General features: G+C 34.0%; 1 protein-coding gene across 1 annotated transcript; it reads left to right on the top strand.

Moving 5' to 3' along the window:
- The first annotated feature begins 6,871 nt into the window (after positions 1-6,871).
- On the top strand, positions 6,872-12,975 carry LOC125420851 (putative E3 ubiquitin-protein ligase LIN-1). Its single transcript, XM_048468060.2, has 9 exons — positions 6,872-7,088; positions 7,784-9,524; positions 9,669-9,953; positions 10,039-10,066; positions 10,157-10,799; positions 11,166-11,310; positions 11,442-11,705; positions 12,041-12,353; positions 12,494-12,975. The coding sequence occupies exons 2-9, from the start codon at positions 7,815-7,817 to the stop codon at positions 12,601-12,603; spliced, it is 3,498 nt and encodes a 1,165-aa protein (XP_048324017.2). The 5' UTR covers positions 6,872-7,088; positions 7,784-7,814; the 3' UTR covers positions 12,604-12,975.
- Positions 12,976-13,277: the final 302 nt, after the last annotated feature.

Genomic DNA, 13,277 nt, shown 5'->3' with positions numbered 1-13,277 from the left:
GACCAACAGGGGGACGATTGTCGGTTTGTTTTGTCTTAAAACGCCACTTTTATGCGCTTTTTTAGTGTGTGTGAGGTGGGCCATGGTGGCCCACGTGCTGGCTACTCTGAGGAACTGACAAAGAGAGGGAGTGATCGGGTAAGGACTCTAATCTTCGCATACAGAGCCAACCAACCAAATTAATGAAAAATACCTGGAAGTCTGGAACCCACTCTCTCACACCCCTTTCCCTTTCATTCCAGAATGAGACAGCCTACGGTTACATTATCCATACGCATAATCTTACAAGGTTGAGAAAATTTCAGACGAATAAAATTATTATAAATTTGCAACTTTTTTTTTTTTTTCTTTTGAAGAGTAATACTTTTTTTTTTTTTTTTTTGGGTGTAAGATCCTTTGAAGAGCAACACATTTGCAGTTTAAAACCTCAATTATTATGCATATTTATTTAGGTACGTTATACATGCAGTATTGGTAGATTATTACTCTTTTTTTAGTAATTGCATTAAAAAAAATTTAATAAATTATTTAAATACAAACTATTTATTTTTTTTGTTTTTCCTATAATTTAAACTTATGCTTTTATTGACACAAATAAAAATATTTCACTTCATCTGCATAAAAAGATTTGAAATATCTTTTATATGATTTGTTTAATTCCAGATACTCAAAACAGTTGAACGTAATTCACCAAAAAAAAAAAATTTAAAAATTAAAAGTATTATAACAGCCCATTTTGTTTTTATTTTGGGCCATCAGGCCTGGGGTTGGGCCTATGATATTGGATCTCGGCTTATTGCAGATTGTCTTCTTATACGGCCTGCTTTGAGCATATCACCAACGCAGAAACAGCAGGTTAAGTCATTTTTTCTTACTTTACGAATTTCAATATTTATTTATTTATTTTTGACTAATTACATACCTCAGGTATTTTTTATCTTTCGGTAAATTAGAATCTAACATAGAAATCATAGATGGGGTTATTTTTATTAACTGAACTACTATATCCATCTTTATAAATTTCAATATTACTCTAATAAAAATATATGTCAAACTAAGGCACCATGTTTGTAAAAAAAAAATAATAATAAATAAAAATTAAAAATTAAAAAGAAAAAATTAGGACCGGTTAGATGATAAGTTTTTTTTTTTCCTAAATTGTTTATAGTTTGTTTACTTTAATAGTTTGTAAATTTTAACCAATAACAATTTAAATTTGTTAAATATATCAATTAACTATATAAAGTTTAAGGAGTAATAAAAATTTAAAAATCAACAAAATTTTAAATTATGTTTCATTTTATATATATATATATATATATATTCTCCTTCTTATGAATAATATAAATATATAACTACCATCGACTGATATTAACAAACCATTCAAATAAGCGAACTATACACAGTTTAGAAAAAAAATAAAAAATAAAAAATTAACTTATTTTCAAACAGGGCCTTGAGATACCGTGCTTTTTTATTAATCAAATCTTTTTGACAGATTAAATTGATTTCAGGAATATTAAATTGAAATATTTATACTTGATCTCATTTACTTTTAACAACTAAGAGCATCCCAATGGTACATTAGAGAGCATTCTTTAAAAAAAAAAAAAATCAAATAACACCTTTAGAAGTAAAGAGTAAAATTTTATTTGGTACTCCAACAAATTCTTTATCATACTTATTATTTTGATGTTTTCTATAAGCATTGATTATTTTATACTATAAAATAAAACAATAAATATATTTTCCTTTATAAAAGGTTATGTTAATGGTGTTAAAACTCGTGCAATATTAAACAAAACATTATGTAAAATACAAATAAAAAGTATTTTTGCTTTCTTTATATAAAAAATCAAATTATTATTATATTAAAAAAAACAATAAAGAGTGGATTGTAGACATTCTTCTTTTAAGTATTGACTTAAAAAAAAAAAAAAGAAAAAAAAAAGGGCATGTAAAAAATAGAGTCCTAGGATGCTCTGGGGGTCTTTGTTACATGGGACTGGCCAGGACCGGATGGGTTATAGTCCCAATCTAGTGTTTGGGAAGGAAAATGGAGGACGGGACACACTTATCCCGTTAATCAAATTATCCGAAACGAATGGGACAAAGCTGACCCACCAAAACACCTGGGTCACTTTTGTCCTGCCCTCTTTTGATGCTTTCAACCTCTCAGCCTCTCACACAAAGTTGCTTCTGTCGGACCGTTCGCCACTTCTTTTCGGTTTGAAGCCACAATTCTTGACCTCGAAGACGTTTCCTACCAGCACGCCAGCCACGCAGCTGTCAAAGCTAACCCTAACTCTGCCGCCGGCGAAACCCATTTCAACCTCAAGATTGTCTCCCTGAAATTCGAAGGCCTGAACCTCGTGAAACGACATCGTTTGGTCTACGACGCCTTGGCCGACGAGCTCCAATCTGGACTCCACGCCCTTTCTATCGTCGCCAAGACTCCTCAAGAGCTCGAATCTCAACCCAAACGTTGACCAGAGTAAAATCCAAAACTGGGTTTTTTTTTTTGTCACTGTGAGTGGCCGAATCCAAATTTGCTTAATTTGTGGTTTATGTATTTATTTATTTTTGAATTATTAAATTTGTAATCGTATATCTTTGCGTATTTCAGCATTTCAGCATTTCAACAACCGGCCTTCTCTCCCAACTCCGAAATTCCAGCATTTCATTTCTTTTTCCCTTGCCTTTCCCCAATCCCTCATTGCCCACTCTTCCACCCTGCTGATCCCCAAGGCCAGTGACCGTATCTAACAGGTAATTCTTCATTCCCAATACTCTCTCTCTCTCTTTTGCTTGTTTCTTGTTGACTAAACGGACGTATAACTAACTCTCTGATTTGGACCTTTTGTTTCTTTTTTCCTTTGATTCCACTTCCTGTTTGTATTTGGATTTCAATGTCTCCGAGACCCTAGTGATGCTCTTTTTTGTTGTTTAGTGTCCTTAGTTGTTTAACGTGGTTGCATAAGATCTGGTTTGTGTAATTGGTTTTTGTTTTGGATTGTCATTGGTGGTTGTTTTGGATCGGTTTGAGGTTGTCCATCTAATGTCATAAGATCTGGTTTGTGTAATTGGTTTTTGGTTTTTGTTATGATGACATTAGTATTTTAATGATTGACAGATGTTTGGTATTTCCTTTTGATTTCAACCAGCACAAACGAGATTGTGATAGGATAAATAAAAAACCAACATTCAAATTTTATAAGTATTTTTTTTTCTGGAAATAAAATTTTATAACTAATTCATATTGGAAGTTTACATTATATTGATCCTGCTTTCTTGTGACAGTGGATTGAAGTCAATGTACATACATTGCATGATTAGGAAGGACTAGATTTTTTATTCATTGCAAAGTATATGAGTACTTAATGTAATGTTTGTCTTGAATGATTCAGATTCCACAAACCGGATGGGATAAGTTGTTTATCTCTTTCATTCCTGCTGATTCTGCAAAGGCCACAGCCAAGACAACTAAAGCAAATGTGAGGAATGGCACCTGCAAATGGGCAGATCCTATCTATGAAACTAATAGACTTCTTCAAGACATTAAAACAAAGCAGTATGATGAGAGGATCTATAAACTTGTGGTCACAATGGTAGTATTCCTTTATAATTTTTATTTTTAAGTTATAATATCTGTAATACGATCTCTAGTCTTATGTGTGAACTCAGAAATTTCGTTTCTCAGTACCTACTCTCCCTTAAAAATTATTATTCTGGTGACTTCTCTTGTATTAACTGAAAATCCTTTTCTTTGGCCAAAATCTCACTGGAATCAGGGTTCTTCATGATCTAGTGTCCTTGATGAGGCTAACATCAATCTAACTCATTATGCTGATGCACTAAAGCCTTCTATTGTTGCACTGCCTCTTCAGGGATGTGACTCTGGAGCTATTTTACATGTAAGAGTTTCTGAATGTTGTTTCTGAGTTGGGCATGATTATGTGTGTGTGTGTGTGTGTGTTTCTGTATTATGTGATTTGTCAATAGCAGCAACCTGGTGGCATGTGGTGTCCACCTTGACCATGAAACATGCTTGTGTACTTGTTGTCAGAATATTGTAAGCTCCCATTTAACAAATGTTTTACCTTATCTGATGCCAGGTAATTGTTTAGCTGCTAACTTCTAAAACTGGTTTCAGGTACAGCATTAAAACATCTAAAGTTTATGGGTTATCTAATTTTAACATGCTCATTTGTAGTTTTAATCCCTTTCAGAGAGTTTGAGCAGCAAAGGGAGCTCAGAGAGAGAGGTCTGCAGACTACATCTGATGAATCTGCTGGTACAAAATTATTTTCTGACGATACCATCAATGATCAGATGGACAAGGACAAAATCCAATATATATATATATATATACGGATGTCATACTTGTTAAAAGTGCAACTACATGTGACATTTATTTATATATCTATATATCTATATGTATGAATTGAAGATGGATATTTTTATGCTATTAACAAGTTCTTAATTAAATATTATGTCAATTTTTTTTATTTGTATTTAATTGTTATTCATGATTAGTAATTTTATTTTAATTGGTTTTGAAAACAATATTTTAAATAGTTTATGGGTGTTAAAAAAAAAATTACAAATGTATTATAAATATCATTAAATTATTTTTATTATTAATTAATTGAACTTATAAATATCTATACAAAACATATTAAATATAAGTAATAATAAAACTTTAATTAAATATAATATTTAATTTTTTTGTAAATATAAATATAATTTTAAATCTTTTCATATATAACAAAATAAATACTATAATTATAAAATAATCCAATCCAGTCCGATACTGCACCAAACATGGGACAACTAGTCCAACATTCAGTCCAGAACTATACCAAACACAGTACTGCACTATTTGATCATGTTCGATCCGAACCTATCCTGTCCGATCCGGATCTATCCTGCGTACCAAACGCCCCTTCTAAGTCCTACCGCATTTTTACCAAAAAAAAAAAAAAGCGCCACCACATCATTATATATATATTTTGTGTTCATAATATTATCCCCGATAACAACTCACGAAACTTTTAACCAAGTTTTACCAATAGAAGTTTTTGTACCATATTTTCCAACCAAAATGAATAAAAAAAAATAGTACAAGGAAAAATACAATTAAAATTCATAGAATTTTCAAGTTTTTATCTTTCGATATTTCGCGTATATGTATTTCAGTGTACATTTTTTTATTACTAGTATCGTGTACAGACCGTCACAAAAATACCTTATTATTATTATTATTATTTTTTATCTAAGTCACAAAATACATATTGAGTCACTAAAATTGTGGATGGATGTTCGAGTCTGAGAAGGGGAATGTATCTGTCTTTTAGCTAAAAGCTATCCTCGTTTTACCAAAAGGCACCGACCTGTATCCAAAAGAGACATTATTATAACTTTTTTTTTTTTTTTTTTTTGGGTTTTTTTGGAAGAGAGTATTATAACCATCAACTCATTATTTGCACTTTCAAATTCCAATTTTGGTCTCCTCCTTATGCGCCAAGAGACATTTTAATTTTACCTTTTTTTTTTTTTTTTTTTCTCTGCTATGATATTTGGAAAGACTTTTATTTGTACAAAATAAAATTTTCATTAGCACTGGTGGTTTAATTTAGCACAACGTAGTCTGTAATATTCTTCGCTCTCCGCCCACTCTCTTGGCTCATCTTGACTAATTATTCAGCACTTAGGGTGGGGCAGGTACTGATAACGCCCACTAGATAGGGCACCCAGCTCCTAAGGGATGGTTGTTTCTTATTCCCAAGGTCTAGTCCATCCCCATATATCTTCTAAAAGGCACAACTTTTTATTATTTTTTTTTTTTTCATGCAGAGAAGTCTATTGCGTTTTAATCATCAATATAAATAAATAAGAGCTTGGTTAAAAAAAGATTACTAATCTCTTACAACTTTACGATAATAACATAAGCCATGATAAGTGAAAACAGATCAATAAAAACAAAAGTTGGAATTGAGGTGGTGCGTATTTGAAATTATTATATTTAAATATTTTCATGCCTTGGACAAACATATATACGCTTATATTTGGCCACTTGAGTTTTTGTCTATAATTGGAATATGGATGGGATAGAAATGAGTCTCAATCTGATTTTTTCAAACCTCAAAAGTAGAATGATTGATCAACCCAGATTCCCTGCAAATCGGATATTAACATATACTACATATTCGTCTTGCAGACTGTCAAATTCGATTAAAATAAGGAAGCCAATGTATCATATAAAACTCATGAAGTGGCATTTTTCAACTCTTTGTTACGTTGACGTTAAGGAGCACAATTAATTGTTTTGGGATTCTTTTTTTATTTTTTATTTTTTTTATTTCCTTTTTAATGTTTTTAGTGGCAACCCAGCACCAACTGATGTTTCATTAGTTTAATATATATATATATATATATATATGTTTTGTAGAGTTTGTCTAAAATCTCAAAGGGGTTCTTTTGGTTCTTTGATTTAAATTTTATCATGACCCAATAAATAACCGGCAACAAGTTTTAAGAAATAAAACAAAGAAAATGAAATTACCAAAGAGAGAAAAAGGAGACTGAAAGGGCGGCAATTGTTGCATGCAGTTTGAGAACTTGGAACACATGTACGCCTGCAAATCCAATAAGAGGCTTTTATTGAAAGAGTCAGCTTCACAGAAACAAAACCAACCATTTCTTTTTCCAATTCTTTATCGTTTTTTGAAAGCATTATTAGTCTCTCTCTGTCTCTTAGTTTGTCATCTTACATTTGTCGCTCTTCTACTCCAATGTTTGCCTTGTTGCCTGTTGTTACCATTTCGTCTCTCTGTCTCCCTTTCTTCAATTTTTTTTTTTTTTTTTCTCTCTCTGCTCTGTTTGTCTTGTTTCATTTTGTCTGCAGTCCTTTATAGACAACTCCAACTCATTGTTTTCCTTTAACCAGCATCGCCATCATTCCTTAAATGTACCCTCCAAAGATTCCTTCATATATTGCATTCCATATTACCCTCTTGAATTCTTCAGGTTGGTTTTCCTTGAAGTTTCTGTGAGTCCCGTGAGCTCCGCGATATAGGAACTTGAAGGTGCAAGAAAAATATATATTCTTTTTTTCTTTTATATTTTTGCAACATATGTTGGGTTGATTTATGTTGTATGTATATAGCTCTGTATTGCTGAGTATGATATGTCATAAAGGGTATGAAAATTTGGTGTTTATAAATACATTCTACCTTTGAAATGATCCTTACTTGTCGCTCCTTATCTTTATTTCTCTTTTTCTTCTGAAATTGACTGGTTCCCAGTTGGATTGGATATGATTAACTTAGTCAATGGAAGCAGTTTCTATCAGTTTCCAAACTATAGGCTTTCTAATGGAGTTATAAAGTATAGGAGGGATGGTATTTATTCAACAAACTTCGTTCCAACACCACAGGTTTCATCTCTAGGTTCTGTTTCTGTTCCTGCAACTAAAACTGGTTTCACTGATTAGGCACTTAAAAATAACTTCCAGTTTTCAAAATAAAGTTTTTTACATTTCTAATCTATGATTTCGAGTATAATTGAACAAGTTTGCATTCTCATGCAATCAAAGCTCAGAGGCAGAGACATTGCTTGCTTGTAGATGTTTGCTCTAAGTTCATTGACTTGAAAGTTTGCAGTCTTTTCTTATCTTTATGGTGAAGCTTTTGGTCTCAAATATCTAAATACTTATCTTTATGGTGAAGCTTTTGGTCTTAAATATCTAAATAATTCATCTGCTTGTCATTCTTTTATATAGGATTCAGTGAGAATAAAGGTTGACATAAGAAATGGCATCATCTTTGGAGGATCTTCTCGCAGAAGATGGATTTAGAGGAAGAAAATCTTTGACAAGGTCAAGAACTTCCTTCCGGTCAGAAGCACAAACTTTCCCTCGCTACCCTTTTCCTGATAAACATAGGAAAGAATTCACAGCAAGGGATAGAATTAGGACAGAGAGGTCAAGGTCTGATGTGTCATGGTATAAATTGAGAAGTGAATCACCAATTGATGATATTAGGGGTAGTAGAGCAAGAGATAATCTTGTTAGACGAGAGAAGATAGACGGACGGTTGTCAAAGAACGAAGTTAAGGACAGACTTGGAGGAAGAAATTCTGCCAGTTTGCAGGAAGGTAAGAATGATGACAGTTTATCTGAGAAATCATCAAGAAATGAGATAATAGAAGTTGCAGAAGAAGAAAATGCGAGATATAAGGAAATATATACAAATGAAGTGTATAGTCCACAGAGAGGCGAAGATAAGTATTCTTCCAATGGACCCAAGGAGAGGTCCTTGAAGGATGCAAAGGAGGATAAGAGGAATGGAAGCAGTTGTAAGAAGTACATGTTTGGAGGAAGGTTGAGTTCAAGTGAAAAAAATAGGAGAAGTACAAAACAGAACAGAACTGCTTCTGAGAGATCAAATAGAGATGCATCAAATAGCAAAAGCTTCGAAGATAATCGTGGTCAGAAGAATGATGATAATAGACAGGGAATTTCTGAACCTGCCCTTGATGAAGTTGCTATTCAAGCAACGGTTTCCATCCTAAGTGGCTACATTAAACGTTTTCTCAAGGATGAGGATTTCAGAATTTCACTCAGGCACAATTGTTTCTCTTCCCTAAATTTTATTGAACTGGAAGACAGGCATACCGAGAGTAAAATCATAATGAACCTTGAACAAGCAATTGAAACTGTAGAAAAAGTTGCAGAAGAAGGATCCAAAAATCCAAAAGATTTGAAAAAAGCTACATTGCAGCTTAGTGTTATTGCCGGGTTGAACTCAGATGAGTTGAAGGATGGATTTACATCAGGGGTTCCTAATTATAAGTTGGCAGCTTGTTCTCATCTTTACCTCAGTGTGGTGTATAAGTTGCAAAAGAAAGACAAGGTTTCTGCGAAACAGCTTTTGCAAGTGTTTTGTGATTCACCATATCAAGCAAGAACAACGTTGTTGCCTGATTTATGGGAGCAACTATTTTTTCCACAGCTTTCTCATTTGAATGTCTGGTACAATCAAGAAGCTGATTGTATAGCAGGTACACCAAGCAGGCCAAGAAAACTGAAGCTTCTTGAAAAATTGTACAACGAAATTATGGACTCTGGTACTTACCAATTTGCAGCCTACTACAAAGACTGGCTCACAGAAGGAGTTGAAACTCCTTCCATTCCTTCTATTTGCATACCATCAGGAGCTACCGAAGAAGTTCCCCATGGAAGCTCTTCTGGCCATTCCTCCAGTCCTGATGGTACATTTTCAATGCAAACGATGGTCAGTAAAAAACTATATGATGATGTATTTGGAGATCAAAGTATAAGTGGATTTAATGGGGCCAAAGATGTCAGAGAGGCCGAGAACTTTGATGATTCTATTAGAAGTTCTCAAGGTTCTGTGGTTATCAAACAAACGTCAACACACTCTTCTGAAGCTGCAAATAATACAGATCAAGATATAGAGGAAGATTCCACGAAGAGTGCACCTGATGATGCCTTCTGTACTGTAAGTAGTTTTTTCCTTCCTGTAGTTCCTTTAGTTTAATTATTTATTTATTTTTATTATTTTTTGGTTATGTTTTTCTTCTTTATTATATATCCACCGTATCTACCATATTAATAATAGTAGAAATATATAAAATTTCTGTAGGAGAATGGACACCTAATGACATCAGATAAAAGATGGAGTTATGTAGAGGGGGTTTCACCAGAAAAAGATCTCAATGAGAAGTGTGGAAACTCTATTCCATATGAAGAAACATTAGGGAACGACCAGTCACTATACTCACCTCCACATACAAAAGAAAATGAGCTCACCCTCAAAAGGCTAGCTAAATCTGTTTTCGAACTGCAACGCCCGGCAAGTACTGTTGATCTCACCGTTTCAACTCTTTCAAATTCCAGCGAAGCCACAATGTCCCATTCCCTTGAAAGTGTACAGCAATTTTCTGTTTTCTTTCCATGCTGCAACATTCTATTTTTAGTTTCTGGTGATTGATTTATGTTCTTTTCTTGTGCAGGCTACCAAAGTAATGTCCTCTTTAGAAGGTTCGTTAAAACCTAAAAGAAATGTTTTCAGAATGATATACTTTTATAGTCCATGTTTTGATTTGTTGCTCAAATTTACACTATCGGCAGAGTTGCATGAAGGGTACTTTGGAGAAAGATCTTCTTCCTCAAGCATCCCACAGGAATTCATTTGCCCTCTGACTGGGCAGTTGTTTGAAGATCCAGTGACCCTGGAAACTGGTCAAACATTTGAGAGGAAAGCCATCAAGGAATGGTTTGCTCAGGGTAACAGAACATGTCCTGCAACAGGAAAGCATTTGGAATATTTAGCAGTGCCATTTACCAACTTGGTTTTGAAGCGTGTGATTGATAGTTGGAAATCGGAACATTGTAGGCATCTCTTGACATTTGCCTCCCAAATAATTGGGAACATGGGTGGGGACGGGCCGAAACATAGTGATGAAACAGCTATAGTCATGTTTGAACAGCTTCTCTCTGCTTGTAGTAGAGAGGAAAGAACAACTAATGCCAAACACCTTATTTCTCTTGGTGGCTTGCAGTTTCTTCTTCAAAGATTTGAAAATGGAAGTCTGGAAGATAAAACACGTGTTTTGGCACTCTTGACATGTTGTATTGAAGCTGATCCAGGTTGCAGAAATAAGGTAGCAAGGGATATTAACAAGCAGTGTCTTCTTCAACTACTCCATAGCAAGCAAATTAGGTCCCGAACAAATGTGGTGCTGTTGTTGACCGAACTGGTTTGCCTCAAAAGGTATATGTGTAGTAATTATTTCTTGTCATCCATGTTTCTAGAGAGTTATCTTGGCCGATTCCTCAATTTCATAATGCTTAATATGAATCAACTGAAATTACTTTCTGAACCCCACTAGTGTGTTTCACTCCATTCCTCATAATGCATTGTTCTGCACAAATCCAATTACTGTGATGTCACTGAATGGCCATTTCCACTTCTTATTTTTCATTTATATAAATTCATGTCCATTATGTTAGCTAGGAACTGTATAAAGTCACCGACCTTTAATGGTTGTAAGAAACACCATTTTGTTGTGTTCACTTATCACCCTCTAGCATATTTCTTTTTAACTAAATTTTCCATTTATTTTCTTCATGTTTACAGGAAGAAAGATCTTACATTGTTCCTTAGTGGCTTGCAGAATGAAGGGATAGAGAATACAATGCATATTCTGCTTGTTTATCTTCAAGGTTCCCCAGCTGCTGAGAGGCCTCTGGTTGCTGCACTTCTGTTATACTTGGATCTTTTGGTATGCGCACAAAACATATATCTATATCTATATATATATATATGCATATAATTCATATAATGCATAACCTGAACTTGTGCTTCTGTGTGGTGATCAAAGATGGTTTTGGCTGAGAGATCCATTTCTTGCAGGTAGAACCTCGAAAGTACAGCAAATATAGAGAGGAGGCAGTTGATGCCATCACAGAGGCACTTGATGGCAGCTTAGCTGATGAGAAAGTCCGAGAAAATTGTTGCAGAGCACTTTTTATCTTGGGAGGCAGTTTTTCTTTCTCTGGAGAATTATTGAAAGATATTTGGAATCTCAAGCAAGCAGGATTTTATGATTATGATAAAGTAACTTTGTCACTACATAATGAAGAAGACAGTATACTGGGTGATGATGCATCTTCAGTGGTAAAGTCGATAACCATGTTTCCTTCACTCTTCCACTTCTCCATCTCTCTTTCTCTGTGTTTAACTTTTAACTGCAATTGATAATTGTACAGGATTTCTTCATTTACTGTTATTCAAATTTGTTTTACAGTCAAATTTCTGCATAGCTGATTTAGAAACAAGATTAAAAATTTACTCTGAGAAATCATCTAAAATTATCTAATTATCATTCAAAACCTTGCATGGTAGTATACTAGATGATTTACCATATACGTAAAAGCCTTGGTTTGATTATCTCTCGCGGATCACTTTCAAGTTATGTTATATGATGTCTAAATTACTAAAATATTATACAGGACGATGAAGAACACGCAAACAAAGAGTGGTTGAGGAGCTTGTCTTCATCGCTGCTTGGTAACGGAAAGCGATCATTTTTAGAGACCATTTCCAAGTGTCTAGGGTCGGGAAACATGGACTTGGTGAGGGCGTGCCTGACCACAGTGGCATGGTTGAGCTCTGCACTTGCTTCACTATCCGATGCTGAGTTTCAGCTCTCTGCAGCCTTCTCAGCTCTCATCTCCCAGCTGAAACAAAGCCTGGAAAACAGCCGACAGCTTGAGCACAAAATCCTTGCTTCAATGTCTCTATTCAATTTAAGCAAAATATCAGGTCGGCCACACCTATAACCCGAAAACATTTTCCTTTACAACTTTTACATAACATAGTAAATTAAGGGACAAGAAGCTGTTTTCACATTAATCTGTGCTTATTCTGAGCTCAGCAGATTCTTCTTTTTACACATGTTGCAGAATGCAGAGTACTCATAACTACAATGGCAGAAGATATAGCAGGTCCTCTAAAAAGCCTTGCTGAAATAACATGGACAGCAAAACTTCTCTACGCCATTATATCTGGGTAAGATCTTTAATCCCATGCAGAATGAAAACTTTGAAGGCCTTTATGCTAGCATAAGCATAATTTTAAGTGGGTTTAGCATTGGAAATGAATCAATGTTTATTATAGGAGAAACTTATACTTTTGGTATAGTGGTGAATTTACCAGAGAACTTCTTTCTTTCTTTTTTGTTTTAATTTATTTGGTTAGCTCAAAATGTTATAAGAGCTAGCTAGAGTTGCAACTTGTTCAGTTACACATGATAATCAAGCAATATACATAGAAATTTGTATATGTGTAAGTCTAATTAGTCATTCTGTATTTGCCACAGTTTATCCTATTGTATAATCAAATGTTCTTCGATTTTGTTATGATATACATAGACTTATAAACCTTACATAGATGTTGGAAAATTACATACGCCCATATTATAGTGTAAGTATATGCGTATCATAATAAAACTGTAATATTCAATAGGTTAAACTATATTTATTTATTTTTTAATTTTTGCAGTGGTATGTGATTAGGATAATGTGTATATGTGTGTGTGTGTGTGTGTGTGTGTGTGTGTGTGTATGTATATATATATTTATTATTGATGAAACTGGGATGATGAAGTTATTGAGTGAGTTTATGTAACATTATCAATAAGTAGAACCAAATCGAGTTGTTTTCTCCACCTTGTTCATCTATCTAAGC

The sequence above is a fragment of the Ziziphus jujuba genome, chromosome 10 (assembly GCF_031755915.1).
Source record: "Ziziphus jujuba cultivar Dongzao chromosome 10, ASM3175591v1".
In the NCBI taxonomy this organism is placed as follows: Eukaryota; Viridiplantae; Streptophyta; class Magnoliopsida; order Rosales; family Rhamnaceae; genus Ziziphus; species Ziziphus jujuba.
This window is presented reverse-complemented; position numbering and strand designations above follow the sequence as displayed.

Bases quoted from the DNA above. Each gene is read 5' to 3' on its own strand.
- LOC125420851 (XM_048468060.2), top strand. From the start codon at position 7,815: ATGGCATCATCTTTGGAGGATCTTCTCGCAGAAGATGGATTTAGAGGA. The intron at 10,067-10,156 runs GTTCGTTAAAAC...CACTATCGGCAG, and splicing joins AGTAATGTCCTCTTTAGAAG to AGTTGCATGAAGGGTACTTT. The intron at 12,354-12,493 runs GTCGGCCACACC...CACATGTTGCAG, and splicing joins CAATTTAAGCAAAATATCAG to AATGCAGAGTACTCATAACT.